Genomic DNA, 15,498 nt, shown 5'->3' on the forward strand with positions numbered 1-15,498 from the left:
AATTGTTGAGGTACGACTGACCATTTCTTTTTAACTTATAATAATAAAAAATTTAAATATTAAGTTAAAGTATTAAATAATCTTGAAATTACACGCTATTTCGGACATAGAAAACTCCCTAATTAATTTCAAAAGTATAAAAAATTGTTTGAGTACCGCTGGCTATGTAGGCCACCTGTCAAACTTAGCGTACTTCGCATTTGTGTGAATCCGGCTTAAGCACTCTCTGTCACTAACGTCACAAGGTTTTGACGTTTGACAGGCCACAGATGATTAACGTCAAAAGCACGTGGGTTTGTTTTGATAAACCGTTTTCCCTAGTTTTTCTTAATTTTTAAATAAAAATGACTAAAGAAACTGGGAATCAAAAGGTGGTGCGTATGGAGGATATCCTAAAGAACTCCAGTGAGAGTAAATCGGAAGAAAAAGCGAAAAAAACTGATAAGAAATCGTAAGTTTAGTAAAAAGAACACAGGAATTAGATTGCAGTATTTTTGTTTTATTTACAGAAAGTCCATAGAACCGACTATTGTAAAAGGAAAACCGAAATCAGGCCGTTTCTGGAAAAGTGAAAAGAAAAAGTTTTCCTCGACCATAAAAACGAGGGGCCTAAAATCCTCCCTGGAAAAGAAACAGGCCCTAAGGGAAAAACTGCAAAAAATCAAAGAAACCACTCGCGAACGTTTGGCACAGAAGAAACAAGAGGAGGAGCAACGAAAAGAGAGACGCAGAGAGAACCTGAGGCGCCAAGAGGAGAACAGGAAAAAGTCAGAAATCGTGCAAGTGATCACCAACACGCAGAAACTGAAAAAGATGAAGCGAAAACAGCTGAGGTACATCGAAAAGAGAGACACCACAATCGTTTCCAAATAAATTTACATCCAATACATTTATTTATTTATAATAAAGAAAAGACCATATTTACATCCTAAATATGCCGAACTCAGTTTTCGGGGTCTTTTTATTCAACGCGGCCGCCAAACTTAGCCCCAGCACCTTCCTCGTGTCCTTCGGGTCTATCACTCCGTCATCCCATAACCTAAAATCAATTGACCAATTATTATGTATAGTTAAACTCCATGATAATAACTCTATATTACCGTGCGGTACTAAAATATGGGGATCCCTCCCTGTCGAATTTATCGACGATTTTCTGTTCGAAACTCTCCTGCTCGCCCTCTTTCCACTGTTTGTTGGCCACCTGGGAGAGGACCCCGGCCGCCTGGGGACCCCCCATCACGGAAATACGAGCGTTGGGCCACATGTAGAGGAAACGGGGAGAGTAGGCCCTACCGCACATACCTGAAGGAGAGAGTTTCGGTTGATATATCAGGAGCATTAGAGGGTAGAAGTGGCTCTAGTTCGGAAAGTGTTGAACCCACAAAAATAGTTCGTATATGAAATTATTTATCAGAAAACGCATTTTCTTTTAGTGAAAACCTTATTGAAGTAGCTCAAATAGTTTTCGAGTGATCCTTGAAAAAGTGGAAAGTTTGGTGAAAAAAATCCCTCGGGACCAAAATTGCTGTAGTTTAGCGAATTTTTCACCTACAATCATGTTTCTTACATAGGATTCATCTATAGACTCCATTCTGCACTACTGTGAAGGAATTATACCAATATCTTAAATATCTTAAAAGTTATATGAGAAAATGTCTAGGAGTAACAAAAAAACATCAAACTGGTGAGCATTGGGACTTAACATGTAAAACTGGGTCTAGCTTAAGAAGTGTTAGACTCACAAAAATGGTTCACATATCAAATTATTCCTCAGAAAACACATTTTCTTTTAGTGAAAACCTCATTTAAGTAAGTCAAATATTTTTCAAGTAATTTTTGAAAAAGTGGAAAGTTTGGTGACAAAATTCCTGGGAACCAAAATTGCTCTAGTTTAGCGAATGTTTCACCTACAATCATATTTCTTACATAGGATTCATCTATATACTCCATTCTGCACCACTGTGAAGGAATTACACCAATATCTTAAATATCTTGAATGTTATATGGGAACATGTCCAGGAGTAGCAAAAAAAAAACATCAAACTGGTGAGCATTGAGACTTAACATGTAAAACTGGGTCTAGCTCAAAAAGTGTTAAGACTCACAAAAATGGTTCACATATCAAATTATTCCTCAAAAAATGCATTTTCTTTCAGTGAAAACCTCATTTAAGTAGCTCAAATAGTTTTCAAGTGATCCTTGAAAAAGTGGAAAGTTTGATGAAAAAAATTCCTTGGAACCAAAATTGCTCTAGTTTAGCTAATTTTTCACCTACAATCATATTTCTTACATAAAATTCATCTATAGACTCCATTCTGAAATATTGTGAAGGAATTACACTAATATCTCAAATATCTTAGAAGTTATACGAGAGTATGTCTAGGAGTAACAAAAAAAGTGTACGAAAAAACATCAAACTGGTGAGAATTGGGACTTGACAGGTAAAACTGGGTCTAGCTCAAAAAGTGTTAGACTCACAAAAATGGTTCACATATCAAATTATTCTTCAGAAAACGCATTTCCTTTCAGTGAAAACCTCATTTAAGTAGGCCAAATAGTTTTCAAGTAATTTTTGAAAAAGTGGAAAGTTTGATGAAAAAAATCCCTCGGGACCAAAATTGCTCTAGTTTAGCGAATGTTTCACCTACAATCATATTTCTTACATAAGATTCATCTATAGACTCCATTCTGCACTACTGTGAAGGAATTACACCAATATCTTAATTATCTTGAAAGTTATATGGGAAAATGTCCAGAGGTAACAAAAAAACATCAAACTGGTGAGAATTAGGACTTTGTGGGTAAAAGTAACTTTAGCTCCGAACATGTTAGACCCACAAAATGGGTTCGTACATGAAATTATTCAGCAAAAAACGCGTTTGCTTTGAGTAAAAACCTCATTTAAGTAGGTCAAACAGATTTCAAATAATCCTTGAAAAAGTGGAAAGTTTGGTGAAAAAATTACCCTGCAACTAAAATTGCTCTGGTTCAGCCAATTTTTAACTTAGAATCACATTTCTTACCTAGAATTGATCTAGAGACTCCATTCTGCAATACTGTGAAGGAATTACATCAATATCCTAAATATCTTGGAAGTTATATGAGAGTATGTCTAGGAGTAACAAAAAAATGTGTATGAAAAAACATCAAACTGGTGAGAATTGGGACTTGACAGGTAAAACTGGGTCTAGCTCAAAAAGTGTTAGACTCACAAAAATGGTTCACATATCAAATTATTCCTCAGAAAACGCACTTTCTTTCAGTGAAAACCTCGTTTAAGTAGGTCAAATATTTTTCAAGTAATTTTTGAAAAAGTGGAAAGTTTGATGAAAAAAATCCCTCGGGACCAAAATTGCTCTAGTTTAGCGAATGTTTCACCTACAATCATATTTCTTACATAAGATTCATCTATAGACTCCATTCTGCACTACTGTGAAGGAATTACACCAATATCTTAATTATCTTGAAAGTTATATGGGAAAATGTCCAGAGGTAACAAAAAAACATCAAACTGGTGAGAATTAGGACTTTGTGGGTAAAAGTAACTTTAGCTCCGAACATGTTAGACCCACAAAATGGGTTCGTACATGAAATTATTCAGCAAAAAACGCGTTTGCTTTGAGTAAAAACCTCATTTAAGTAGGTCAAACAGATTTCAAATAATCCTTGAAAAAGTGGAAAGTTTGGTGAAAAAATTACCCTGCAACTAAAATTGCTCTGGTTCAGCCAATTTTTAACTTAGAATCACATTTCTTACCTAGAATTGATCTAGAGACTCCATTCTGCAATACTGTGAAGGAATTACATCAATATCCTAAATATCTTGGAAGTTATATGAGAGTATGTCTAGGAGTAACAAAAAAATGTGTATGAAAAAACATCAAACTGGTGAGAATTGGGACTTGACAGGTAAAACTGGGTCTAGCTCAAAAAGTGTTAGACTCACAAAAATGGTTCACATATCAAATTATTCCTCAGAAAACGCACTTTCTTTCAGTGAAAACCTCGTTTAAGTAGGTCAAATATTTTTCAAGTAATTTTTGAAAAAGTGGAAAGTTTGGTGAAAAAAATCCCTCGGGACCAAAATTGCTCTAGTTTAGCGAATGTTTCACCTACAATAATATTTCTTACATAGGATTCATCTATAGACTCCATTTTGCACTACTGTGAAGGAATTACACCAATATCTCAAATAGGTTAAAAGTTATATAAGAAAATGTCCAGGAGTAATGATAAAAATTAATTTTATAAGATATTTCAAAAACTATTAGAGGCACTCATTTGGGGTTTTTACTCAAATTTGAGGTTTTTCTTGAGGAACATTCTCATATATTAATATTTTTTTTAATTCAAATAGTTGTTGAGTTAGACACCATTATGTGTGGCAACCTGTCTAGGGTAACACCAATATGTGCAATTATAAAACATTTTTTAGTATAAATCAAAAACTATCTAACGTATTTTCATAAATCCTTTACACCAATATAAGTGATGCCTGAAGATGGATTTGACATGCGAAACGTCTATTTAGGTTGAAGAATGCCTCAGATACAGACATTTTAGCTTACACTTCAAAAATAAAAATTTATTCAATTATTGGATGATATTTTGGGTCATAATTCAAAAACCACTTAAGATATTTTAATAATTCTTTGTATGATGCTAGAGGGATTTCTGAGGATGAATTTGATATGCGAGACATTGATGTGGGTCAAAAACTAGCTGAGATACAGACATTTATATATTGTACATTTATTTTAAATGTTGGTTACCTCAATCTGGTTTTTCCTATAATAGCTACAGTTTTTTTTTTTTATTTAAATTTTTGGATAATGAAAATGTTTTAAATTAAGAGTCAATTTATCAGTGTTTTTTTTGAAAAAATAAATTTTCAATTTTTTTTGTGCCATTATTATTAAAGTTAGAAAAAAGTGTTATGAGGCTGTTTTGATGCCAATTTAACCCTCTACCTTGTGGTAATTTTGTTTTTTGATTTTAAGAAAAAATTTTTTTTTTTGAAATTTTTGACCCCCCAAAATGGCACTGTTTATCAAAAAACACCCTTAACTTCCTTAATATGCAATTTAGGGCAAAAATGTGTTCTAGCATTTTTTTAGGCAGCCTTGCATAGAATTCCATGCAAAAGTAAAAACACCAATTTTCCCCATAGTTCCTGAGAAAATTGGGAAAATATGAAAATTGGTTTTTGTGAATTTTCTCGAAAATGGTCATTAATAAAAATGTGAAATATTTTGCAAAAGGTAGCGCTCCTTAGGCCCAATAACTTTTGTTAAAACAGTTTTTCTCTCAGCCTCAAAGGTTTCTAAAAAACAAATAAAAACCATTTTTTAGACAATTTCCCTAGGGGGTTATCCCCGGAAATTTTGGGCAAGTTTTTTTTTAATCTACATTTTTATCACAGCATTCTAGACGATATTCCTCCCTTAGAACACCATTTTTTTGAGTTGGCCTAAAATGGCGCTATTTTTCAAAAAACACCCGTAACTCCCTTAACATACAACTTAGAGCGAAAAGGTATTCTGACTTTTTTTAAGGCACCCATCCATAAATCCTAATGCAACTGAAAAAACCCTAATTTTCCTCACAATTTCCGAGAAAACAGGAAAAATAGAAGGAATAGACTAATCTGCGGAATTCTCTCTATAATATCGTAAAACAGACAGAAAAAGTGAAATATTGAAACATCTTACCGTAGTTCCCCGCCCCATAAGAGCCCCCAATGATGACGGTGATCTTGGGCACTTGGGCGCAGGCCACTGCGGTGACCAACTTCGCCCCGTTCTTTGCAATCCCACCTGTTTCTGCTTGTCTCCCCACCATAAACCCTAAAACCCCCCCAAAAAACTTAATTTTTCAAAAAAACAAGGGTCTATCCAGTCCTACCTGTGATATTTTGCAAAAACACCAAGGGGACGTCCCTCTGGCAACACAACTGGATAAAATGCGCCCCCTTGAGGGCACTTTCGCTGAATAGCACCCCATTGTTCCCTAAGACCCCCACCGTTTCCCCGTATAATTTGGTGAAGCCACACACAAGGGTTTCCCCATATTTCTTCTTGAATTCGTCTAGTTTTGACCCATCAAACACCCTCCCGATAACCTCTCTTATGTCAAAGGGTTTCATGATGTCCTTGTTGATTATCCCATAGATTTCCTCGGGATTATACAAAGGGTCCTCGAAAGCGTTTCCGAACCTACTCGCCCCCTTCCTGTTAAGGTTTTTCACGATTTCCCGGGCGATTTTTAGGGCGTGGCCGTCGTCAAGGGCGTAATGGTCGGTGACGCCCGATTGGGCGCAGTGCAGGTCTGCGCCCCCCAACTCTTCAGCCGAAACCTGCTCGTTTCAATTAAAATTACTTAAGAGGTACTTGAGCAATTTAAGACCCAACAAAAAAATCGTTGGCTCGTAAATTGCTCAATTACAAAAGTTGAATGCATTTACTTGTTCTCCGGTGGCGGCTTTTACCAAGGGGGGCCCTGCGAGGTAAATGGTTCCTTGGTTTTTTACTATGACGGACTCGTCGGCCATTGAGGGCACGTAGGCGCCCCCCGCCGTACATAGACCCATAACTACTGCAATCTGTAAAGGGTTTTTGAGCAATTGTGGGTTTTTGGGTCATACAACTTGCCTTAAGGGCTGTTTTTTTTAATTGGAACTAATGAATCGCAAATTGTGTTTTTTTTTCAAAAAGTATTGGTTTCTCAAATTTTTTTGTTCTAACAGAAAACATGCTCAGTGCATTGGTTTACGTAAGAGTCTTTAATTCATGGCTCTATCTTGAATAGCAATTGAGTAATCAATGATTTTGAAAATGATCTGAAGCCAAAAAATGCTAAAAATCACTTTTCTCAAGAAGCATTAATATCTCAAGAATTTTTACTCTAATAGAAAATGCACTCGGCACATCAATTTCCAAAATAGTTTTTAATTCACTTTCCCAATTTCAAAATTAAAAAAGTTATCGAACATTTTCAATAAAGTTTAAGTCAAAAAAAACGAAAACTTACTTGCGGTATCTGGCGGGCCGACATATTAGCCTGATTAAAAAATATCCTGCCGAAATGGTCCCTGTCTGGAAAAACCTCCGACTGGTGTGGCAAATTAGCCCCGCCACTGTCCACCAGATAAATACAAGGCAGATTATTCTCCTGGGCAATTTCCTGAGCCCTAACGTGTTTCTTTACTGTCATCGGATAATATGTGCCTCCCTTTACAGTGGCATCGTTCGCCACCACAACACATTCATTACTAAAAAGCATCAAGTGTCATAGCTGCCTTAATCGAGCCTATCTTGGCCTAAATACCCATGAATCCTGCCTATTCCCGTAACAATGCCAGCGGAATTAATCACATCATCATACATTTCATTGGCCGCTAAAGTAGATAGTTCTAAAAATGCACTGTTCTTGTCGAGGAGCAAGTTTATGCGGTCTCTGGCTAGTAATTTGCCTTTGCTAGTGTGTTTGGTGACGGCCTTGTCACCTCCGCCCTGTAGGACCTTGCTAGTTTTGTCATGCAAGGTTTGGACCAGTGCAGACATACTTGCATAATTCTCCTAAAGGGGTGGATACCACACATAATACATATGACGCAATTTAAGCATAATATAAGTAGATTTGAGTGGGCCTTAGGGAGGCATTTCTATACCAGAGTTTTATTAAGTATGTTACGTGCTTACCGCATATTTGGCTGAATGTGGGTCAATTTTGCTCTTTAAAACACTGATTGAATAACTTCTTAGCTGCTGGAATACCTTGGCATGATGAATAATCAGATCTTTCTTCAAATGCATGTTGAAAATCGTATGGCACAAACACAACTACTGTACATCTTTATTCAAATTTATTCTTATCTTTTATTCATGTTATTGCTTTTACGAAATTACTGATAAGGATCCTCAATAAATTCATTACATTATCAGGAGTTACAAGTTAATGATCAAAGATAAATATAAAAAAAATTAGGTTAGGTTAGAACAGCTGATGGTGACAGTCACGGAAGTTTATCAGATTCTTGACTGTAGCCACTCCAAGGAAACATTCGTTACTAACCAAATGTCTGCGTAAAATAGCGTTAAAAGACGCCAATCACTGCAGGAAAGTGATGAAAAATTAGAATTTTTAAAATATTAGCGGCGAATTCGGCAATTTATCAAATAAAATATTGTCCGTTTGGCTGGAGCCATTCCCAATATATATGTCATTAAATTAAATATTTACAGCGTTGCCGATGTGAGAGAAGTCTCATAAAATGCGGGAAATTGCTTACTATTAGGAAATTTTAATTTGTAAGAAAATTAAGTAAAATTTATATTGTTGAGACCAATTTATAATGAGTTACCTATTTTGTTGGGTATTATATCACTTTTACAGTAAATATATATTTAAAAAACTTTCATACGATCAATTTATTGAAAAGAAAACAAATCTATACTAATATAAATTCGTTTATATAAAATAATAATGACACTTGCTTTCTTACCTTTTACTAGCCTTGCTTTGTTTTCCTTCCATTGTATATAAAAAAATCCTAAAATCAGTAGAATTATTAGACCTGGCAACACTGCGTGCACCATTACATTTAGCGGTTCCTAACGCCGTTCTGTCAGTCAGCTGACAATCGACGTGACGTCATCTGTCACTGTCAATAACAAAATAAACATTCAACAAAGAATCAAAACAATACGTTTATGCATCAATCCCATCCCTTTTCATAAGCAATAATTGCTCAAATTAACAAACAAATTACCGAGAACCTTGACCTCCAATCTCCAAAGCTCATCGTATCGATTCGTACGCAATTAAATATCGGTCAAATGGATCAACATTTGAATTAAACGCTATTGTTGTAATCCTTGTTAGCCATTTGAAAATAACAAGGTGAATCCAGTAAAAAACCAGTTTTAACGAAATTTAATGGGCATATTTTAGCATAATCGCGATTAACAATTATAGAAGCATCGTCATGTCATCGGGGCAACATACGCCGTACAGTAAAATCCAAAAACCGAAGAGGAGCTCATTGAATCGGCCCCAAAGTGCCACCATAATGGACAGCGACTTCTCCACAGGGTTTAGGAGTGACATTGAAAACGACCCGATGTCTTTGGCGTATAAAACGCGTTTGCACAGCCTGTTTTCCCAGATCGAGAAGGAGTTTGACTTGCTTTATCAGGAAAACCAGCACCGTGAGTGATCGGAGGGCTCTATCCACCCATTTGCTTCAATGTTTGTAACGTTTTAGTGCAAGATAAGATTGAGATGTTGAATGAGAAGCTAGAGAAGGACACATTCGATAAACCAGACTGTGTGGACTTTGAGAGTAATTTTTCCAAAGCGCTCACTAAGAAATGTAAGTTTCATTTCCAAGGGACCTTGTAGGGCATGAAATTTGTCTTTTCTCAGTAAGTTCCTCGTCCCAAAAGTCCAAAACGGCCCACAAGTTGAAAGCTCAAACCAGCAAAATCGTCTCAAGCTTTAAGGCCCCACTGTACAACTCGGCAGTACTAAAAGAGTTTGTGGGCCACAAAGATGGAGTGTGGGAAGTCTCGGTCGCTAGGCCAGGAGTACCAGTTATCGGTACAGCATCCGCAGGTACCATACACTTAAAAACAGGTTTTTTAACCCACTGATTAATCACTAAAACAGATCACACCGCTTGCATTTGGAGTGTAGACTCTTCCAAATGTCTTCTGCAGTACCAGGGCCACAGCGGATCGGTCAACTCAGTCAGATTCCATCCGTCAAAGGATCTGGTTTTGACCGGGAGTGGTGATTGGTCAGCGCACATATGGCAGGCTGTTCTTAATTGGGATTTACCGGTAATTTTTCCTTAAATGATACTCAGTCAAAGGCTTCACAGAAGTCTTTGTAATTTGAAAACTAATGTAAGGATTTTATTGGCTTTGGTTTTATATGAAAGCTAATGAGTTTCTTAACCAAAAAGGTCCCCACAAGTTTTTTTGTAAATTCAGCGGTTTTGGAGTTATTGAATTTTTTGTCAGTTGATTGAAAAAACTTGATATGGTCAAAGGCTTTACAAAAATCTTAATATTTTGAAAACCCATGCATTGATTTTACTGATTTTGGGTTTATATGAAAGCTGATGAGTTTCTCAACCAAAAAGGTCCCCACAAGTTTTTTTGTAAATGCAGTCGTTTTGGAGTTATTGAACTGTTTGTCAATTGATTGAAAAAATTATGATTATGTCAAAGGCTTTACAAAAATCCGAATAATTTGAAAACTAATGTACCGATTTTATTAATTTTAGTTTTATATGAAAGCTGATGAGTTTCTTAACGAAAAAGGTCTCTACAAGTTTTTTTGTAAATTCAGCAGTTTTGGAGTTATTGAATTTTTTGTCAATTGATTGAAAAAATTATGATTATCTCAAAGGCTTTACAAAAATCCGAATAATTTGAAAACTAATGTACCGATTTTATTAATTTTTATTTTATATGAAAGCTGATGAGTTTCTTAACCAAAAAGGTCCCTACAAGTTTTTTTGTAAATTCAGCGGTTTTGGAGTTATTGAATTTTTTGTCAGTTGATTGAAAAAAATTGATATGGTCAAAGGCTTTACAAAAATCTTAATATTTTGAAAACCCATGCATTGATTTTACTGATTTTGGGTTTATATGAAAGCTGATGAGTTTCTCAACCAAAAAGGTCCCTACAAGTTTTTTTTGTAAATGCAGTCGTTTTGGAGTTATTGAATTGTTTGTCAATTGATTGAAAAAATTATGATTATGTCAAGGGCTTTACAAAAATCCGAATAATTTCAAAACTAATGTACCGATTTTATTGGTTTTTGTTTCACATGAAAGCTGATGAGTTTCTTAACCAAAAAGGTCCCTACAAGTTTTTTTGTAAATACAGCCGTTTTAGAGTTATTGAATTATTTGTCAATTAATTGAAAAAATTATGATTATGTCAAAGGCTTTACAAAAATCTTAATATTTTGAAAACCAATGTACCGATTTTATTAATTTTTATTTTATATGAAAGCTGATGAGTTTCTTAACCAAAAAGGTCCCTACAAGTTTTTTTGTAAATACAGCCGTTTTAGAGTTATTGAATTATTTGTCAATTAATTGAAAAAATTATGATTATGTCAAAGGCTTTACAAAAATCAGAATAATTTCAAAACTAATGTACCGATTTTATTGGTTTTTGTTTCACATGAAAGCTGATGAGTTTCTTAACCAAAAAGGTCCCTACAAGTTTTTTTGTAAATGCAGTCGTTTTGGAGTTATTGAATTGTTTGTCTATTGATTGAAAAAATTATGATTATGTCAAAGGCTTTACAAAAATCAGAATAATTTCAAAACTAATGCACCGATTTTATTGGTTTTTGTTTCACATGAAAGCTGATGAATTTCTTAACCAAAAAGGTCCCTACAAGTTTTTTTGTAAATGCAGTCGTTTTGGAGTTATTGAATTGTTTGTCAATTGATTGAAAAAATTATGATTATGTCAAAGGCTTTACAAAAATCCGAATAATTTGAAAACTAATGTACCGATTTTATTAATTTTAGTTTTATATGAAAGCTGATGAGTTTCTTAACCAAAAAGGTCTCTACAAGTTTTTTTGTAAATGCAGTCGTTTTGGAGTTATTGAACTGTTTGTCAATTGATTGAAAAAATTATGATTATGTCAAAGGCTTTACAAAAATCCGAATAATTTGAAAACTAATGTACCGATTTTATTAATTTTTGTTTCATATGAAAGTTGATGAGTTTCTTTACCAAAAAGGTCCCTACAAGTTTTTTTGGAAATACAGCCGTTTTGGAGTTATTGAATTTTTTGTCAATTGATTGAAAAAATTATGATTATGTCAAAGGCTTTACAAAAATCTGAATAATTTGAAAACTAATGTACCGATTTTATTAATTTTAGTTTCATATGAAAGTTGATGAGTTTCTTAACCAAAAAGGTCCCTACAAGCCTCCATGTAAATACAACCATTGCGGAGTTATTAACTACTTTGTCAATTTAAAAGAAGTCGTCATTTTCTCAAAGAGATCTAATCTAAAGAGGGCCTATACAAATTTTAATACACACCCTTAGTGTGTGTTTAATGTGACCTGAAACCATGTGTTTTTAGCCCTAACATTTTTAAGGCCTGATGATGCCCTTAGGAGCGAAACACGTGTAACCGACTTTTTAAATAAAAAAAAAAATTTTAAGAGTTTGCGTAGCTACTGTCAAAGGCTTTACGAAACTCGAAAACCTAATAATCGCCCTTGCCTTTACTGTGTTACACGCTATACAGGGTGGACAACATTAAAACCGCTTCCTTGACCCACCCTGTATATAAAAACCCTCCTAACCAAGAGAGCTCATTCCAGAAAGGCCACTCCTCCGAGGAGGAACTCGAGGAGACTGAGCTGGTGGGCACCGAGGAGGGGGGCGACATGTGCGCGGGCGCCCACCTGAGGGGCGGCGCGACGCTGCGCACGCCGATCGGCGAGTTGGGCGGTCACGTGGGGGCGGTGGCGGCGGCCGAGTGGCTCGCCGGCGCCGACACCGCGATCACAGCGGGCTGGGACCGGATCGCCATCTTGCACGACGTCGAGAGCTGCACCCAAATCACCACTTTGACCGGTGTGTATTTAAAAAAAAAAAAAAAAGTGGAAGTGGGGGATGATTTTTGGTGGGGGTTGTTTTTTTTGTTTTGCTAAGGTCACGACCAGGAGTTGACGCATACGGCCACGCATCCCACGCAAAAGTTGGCGGTGACCTCGTCCAGGGACACGACGTTTCGCCTGTGGGATTTTCGGGAGACGGTGCCGGCGGTGTCGGTGTTCCAAGGACATACCGAGTGAGTTTTTCTTGAATTTTGTGGTTTTTTTTTTCGATAGGGTTTAGGTCAGGTTTGCGCACCGGTCATCCTTTCTTTTAGGTGAAAAATGTGTCTTATTTTGTTGGGTATTATTGTTTCCTTTGTTAATATTAAATTTCGTTTTGAGAAAGTGGAATTTCGTGACGTTTTACCGCCTGGAGTGTTCATTCAGTGATACCACAATTCAATAAATCAGATAAAATCTTACCTGGAACTTTCTAGATAAGGTTTTTAGCACATTACGCTTGTAATAACAAAGTTGCTGCTTGCACATCCGAATAAACATTTTGTTTCCTTGACAGTAACCTACATTGACATTTAAACCATCTTTTGACATTGACAAGTGACAGTTCTCTAACTTCCCCCCCTCTCCCACTTTAGGAGCGTGACTTCGGCCGTATTCGCCCGCGACGACAAAGTGGTCTCGAGCTCGGACGACCGTAGCGTCAAAGTGTGGGACCTGCGCAACATGCGCTCCCCCGCCGCCACCATTCGGGTCGACTCGGCCGTCAATCGGCTCTCGGTGTCGGCCAATGGCGTCATCGCGATCCCCCACGACAACCGACACATCCGTCTGTTCGACCTTAACGGCGTCAGGTAAGCGTGCGCGCCACTTCTGTCACTTGTCAGAGACTTGTCACTTGTCAAAATAGGTTGGCGCGGTTGCCGCGATCGAGCCGCCAGGGTCACAACAGGATGGTGGCGTGCGTCACGTGGGCCGACGACGTCATCGGAGGGGTGAATCTGTTCTCGTGCGGGTTCGACCGTAGGGTGCTGGGGTGGTCGGTGACGTCACTGAAGGACTAGGCAACCCGCAGGGCTTCGTGATATATTATTTAATAGATAATTGTGTAGAGTCTATTGTTGGGGGTTTTCAAGTGTTTTAACAACGAACGACTAGGTTAGGATTTTAGTTTTAGCCGCTCACCAATTTAGCTTACTGACGTTTATTTATTATTTAAAAAAAAAATCAATAGGGTTTAAATCTGGAAACTGTTGTGGAAATCCACTGGACTTTTTGTTTTTTAATATGTTCTAGTCATAATACACTCGTTAATTTAGTTTGAAATTGTCGTAACAAAGATTGTATTTATGTTAAATATAACGATTATTGAACCCATTTGGCTGTTTTATTAATACCCGGATTTAGATCTGGTGGTCTTGGGGGCTGCACTATTTATATGTGAAAATCAAGTTTATGATGAATTAAAAGGATTTTTATTTATATTTATGAAACCGAGTGCATCAGAATAAGATGAAAAATTAACCAATAAAATTCAAGGACTACACAAAGGACGGTTTCCAAGTTATAAAATGGCGGACGTGCGCCATCTTGAAAAATAAATAGACAGTGCCTTAAACCAAGAGGTAACCGTTTTATTTCACATAGACACTTGACAATTTCTAACTGTCAAAATGGCCGACGGACGCCATCTTGAAAAATAAATTACCCACAAAAATTGAAAAATAAAAACACTCTTAGGCGTGGCTAATATGGACAGTTGAATTTTTTTTTTGACATTGACAGATGACAGTTTCTAGCGTTCAAAATGATTAACGGGCGCCATCTTGGAAAATCAAATATAAACACCTCTAGGCGTGGCTTATATTGACAGACTATTTTTTGCAGTGACAAATGACAGTTTCTAACTTATAAAATGGCGGTCGTGTGCCATCTTGAAAAATAAATGGACAGCGACCTAAACCGAGAGGTAACCGATTTCTTTTTACATTGACACTTGACAATTTCTAACTGTCAAAATGTCCGACGGACGCCATCTTGAAAAGTAAATTACCCACAAAAAATGAAAAATAAAAACACTCTTAGGCGTGGCTAATATTGACAGTTGAATTATTTTTTTTGACATTGACAGATGACAGTTTCTAGCGTTCAAAATGATTAACGGGCGCCATCTTGGAAAATCAATTATAAACACCCCTAGGCGTGGCTTATATTGACAGACTATTTTTTGCAGTGACAAATGACAGTTTCTAACTTATAAAATGGCGGTCGTGTGCCATCTTGAAAAATAAATTACCCACAAAAATTGGAAAATAAAAACACTCCTAGGCGTGGCTAATATTGATAATTGAATTCTTTTTTTGACATTGACAGATGACAGTTTCTAGCGTTCAAAATGATTAACGGGCGCCATCTTGGAAAATCAAATATAAACACCTCTGGGAGTGGCTTATATTGACAGACTATTTTTTGCAGTGACAAATGACAGTTTACTTAAAAAATGGCGGTCGTGCGCCATCTTGAAAAATAAATGGACAGTGCCTTAAAACACGAGGTAACCGATTTTTTTTTTTACATTGACACTTGACAATTTCTAACTGTCAAAATAGCCGACGAAAAAAGGCAATTCAAACGCCATCTTGAAAAATAAATTACACAGAAAAATAACACTCCTAGGCATGGTTGATATTGACAGTTGAATTATTTTTTTGACATTGACAGGTGACAGTTTCTAGCGTCCAAAATGTCCAACTTGCAAAATAAATGGAGAGTGATTTAAACTGACTGTTAAATGAATTTTTTGACGTGACGCATGACAGCTTCTAACTCTCAAAATGGGCCGACGGGCGCCATCTTGGACAATAAATTATAAACACTGCTAGGCGTGGC

General features: G+C 36.4%; 3 protein-coding genes and 1 long non-coding RNA gene across 7 annotated transcripts; 3 read left to right on the forward strand and 1 right to left on the reverse strand.

Annotated features, from left to right (window-relative positions):
• Positions 1–263: 263 nt before the first annotated feature.
• LOC126747354 (coiled-coil domain-containing protein 86) lies at positions 264–933 on the forward strand. The gene is made up of 2 exons (XM_050455927.1): positions 264–451; positions 510–933. The coding sequence occupies exons 1-2, from the start codon at positions 345–347 to the stop codon at positions 871–873; spliced, it is 471 nt and encodes a 156-aa protein (XP_050311884.1). The 5' UTR covers positions 264–344; the 3' UTR covers positions 874–933.
• LOC126747352 (probable methylcrotonoyl-CoA carboxylase beta chain, mitochondrial) lies at positions 871–7,973 on the reverse strand. Its single transcript, XM_050455924.1, has 8 exons — positions 7,701–7,973; positions 7,327–7,577; positions 7,030–7,270; positions 6,464–6,601; positions 5,905–6,355; positions 5,712–5,846; positions 1,101–1,302; positions 871–1,039 (listed from the first exon to the last, which is right to left on the reverse strand). The coding sequence occupies exons 1-8, from the start codon at positions 7,812–7,814 to the stop codon at positions 922–924; spliced, it is 1,650 nt and encodes a 549-aa protein (XP_050311881.1). The 5' UTR covers positions 7,815–7,973; the 3' UTR covers positions 871–921.
• A 702-nt stretch (positions 7,974–8,675) lies between these two features.
• LOC126747353 (WD repeat-containing protein 37) lies at positions 8,676–13,986 on the forward strand. Of its 2 annotated transcripts, none has more exons than XM_050455925.1 (9): positions 8,676–8,901; positions 8,953–9,209; positions 9,266–9,373; positions 9,427–9,615; positions 9,670–9,842; positions 12,373–12,628; positions 12,707–12,845; positions 13,248–13,463; positions 13,520–13,986. In XM_050455925.1, the coding sequence occupies exons 2-9, from the start codon at positions 8,987–8,989 to the stop codon at positions 13,671–13,673; spliced, it is 1,458 nt and encodes a 485-aa protein (XP_050311882.1). In that variant the 5' UTR covers positions 8,676–8,901; positions 8,953–8,986; the 3' UTR covers positions 13,674–13,986. The 2 variants fall into 2 exon arrangements, with proteins under 2 accessions (XP_050311882.1, XP_050311883.1); XM_050455926.1 differs by having other exon boundaries at positions 8,977–9,209.
• Positions 9,984–12,366, forward strand: LOC126747355 (uncharacterized). Of its 3 annotated transcripts, none has more exons than XR_007664166.1 (3): positions 9,984–10,509; positions 10,872–11,233; positions 11,777–11,935. It is a non-coding gene; the product is annotated as an uncharacterized LOC126747355 (long non-coding RNA). The 3 variants fall into 3 exon arrangements; XR_007664167.1 differs by lacking the exons at positions 9,984–10,509; positions 10,872–11,233; positions 11,777–11,935 and adding exons at positions 10,826–10,871; positions 11,415–11,595; positions 11,958–12,366; XR_007664168.1 differs by lacking the exons at positions 9,984–10,509; positions 11,777–11,935 and adding exons at positions 11,415–11,595; positions 11,958–12,366 and having other exon boundaries at positions 11,188–11,233.
• Positions 13,987–15,498: the final 1,512 nt, after the last annotated feature.

The sequence above is a fragment of the Anthonomus grandis genome, chromosome 19 (genome assembly GCF_022605725.1).
Source record: "Anthonomus grandis grandis chromosome 19, icAntGran1.3, whole genome shotgun sequence".
Taxonomy (NCBI): Eukaryota; Metazoa; Arthropoda; class Insecta; order Coleoptera; family Curculionidae; genus Anthonomus; species Anthonomus grandis.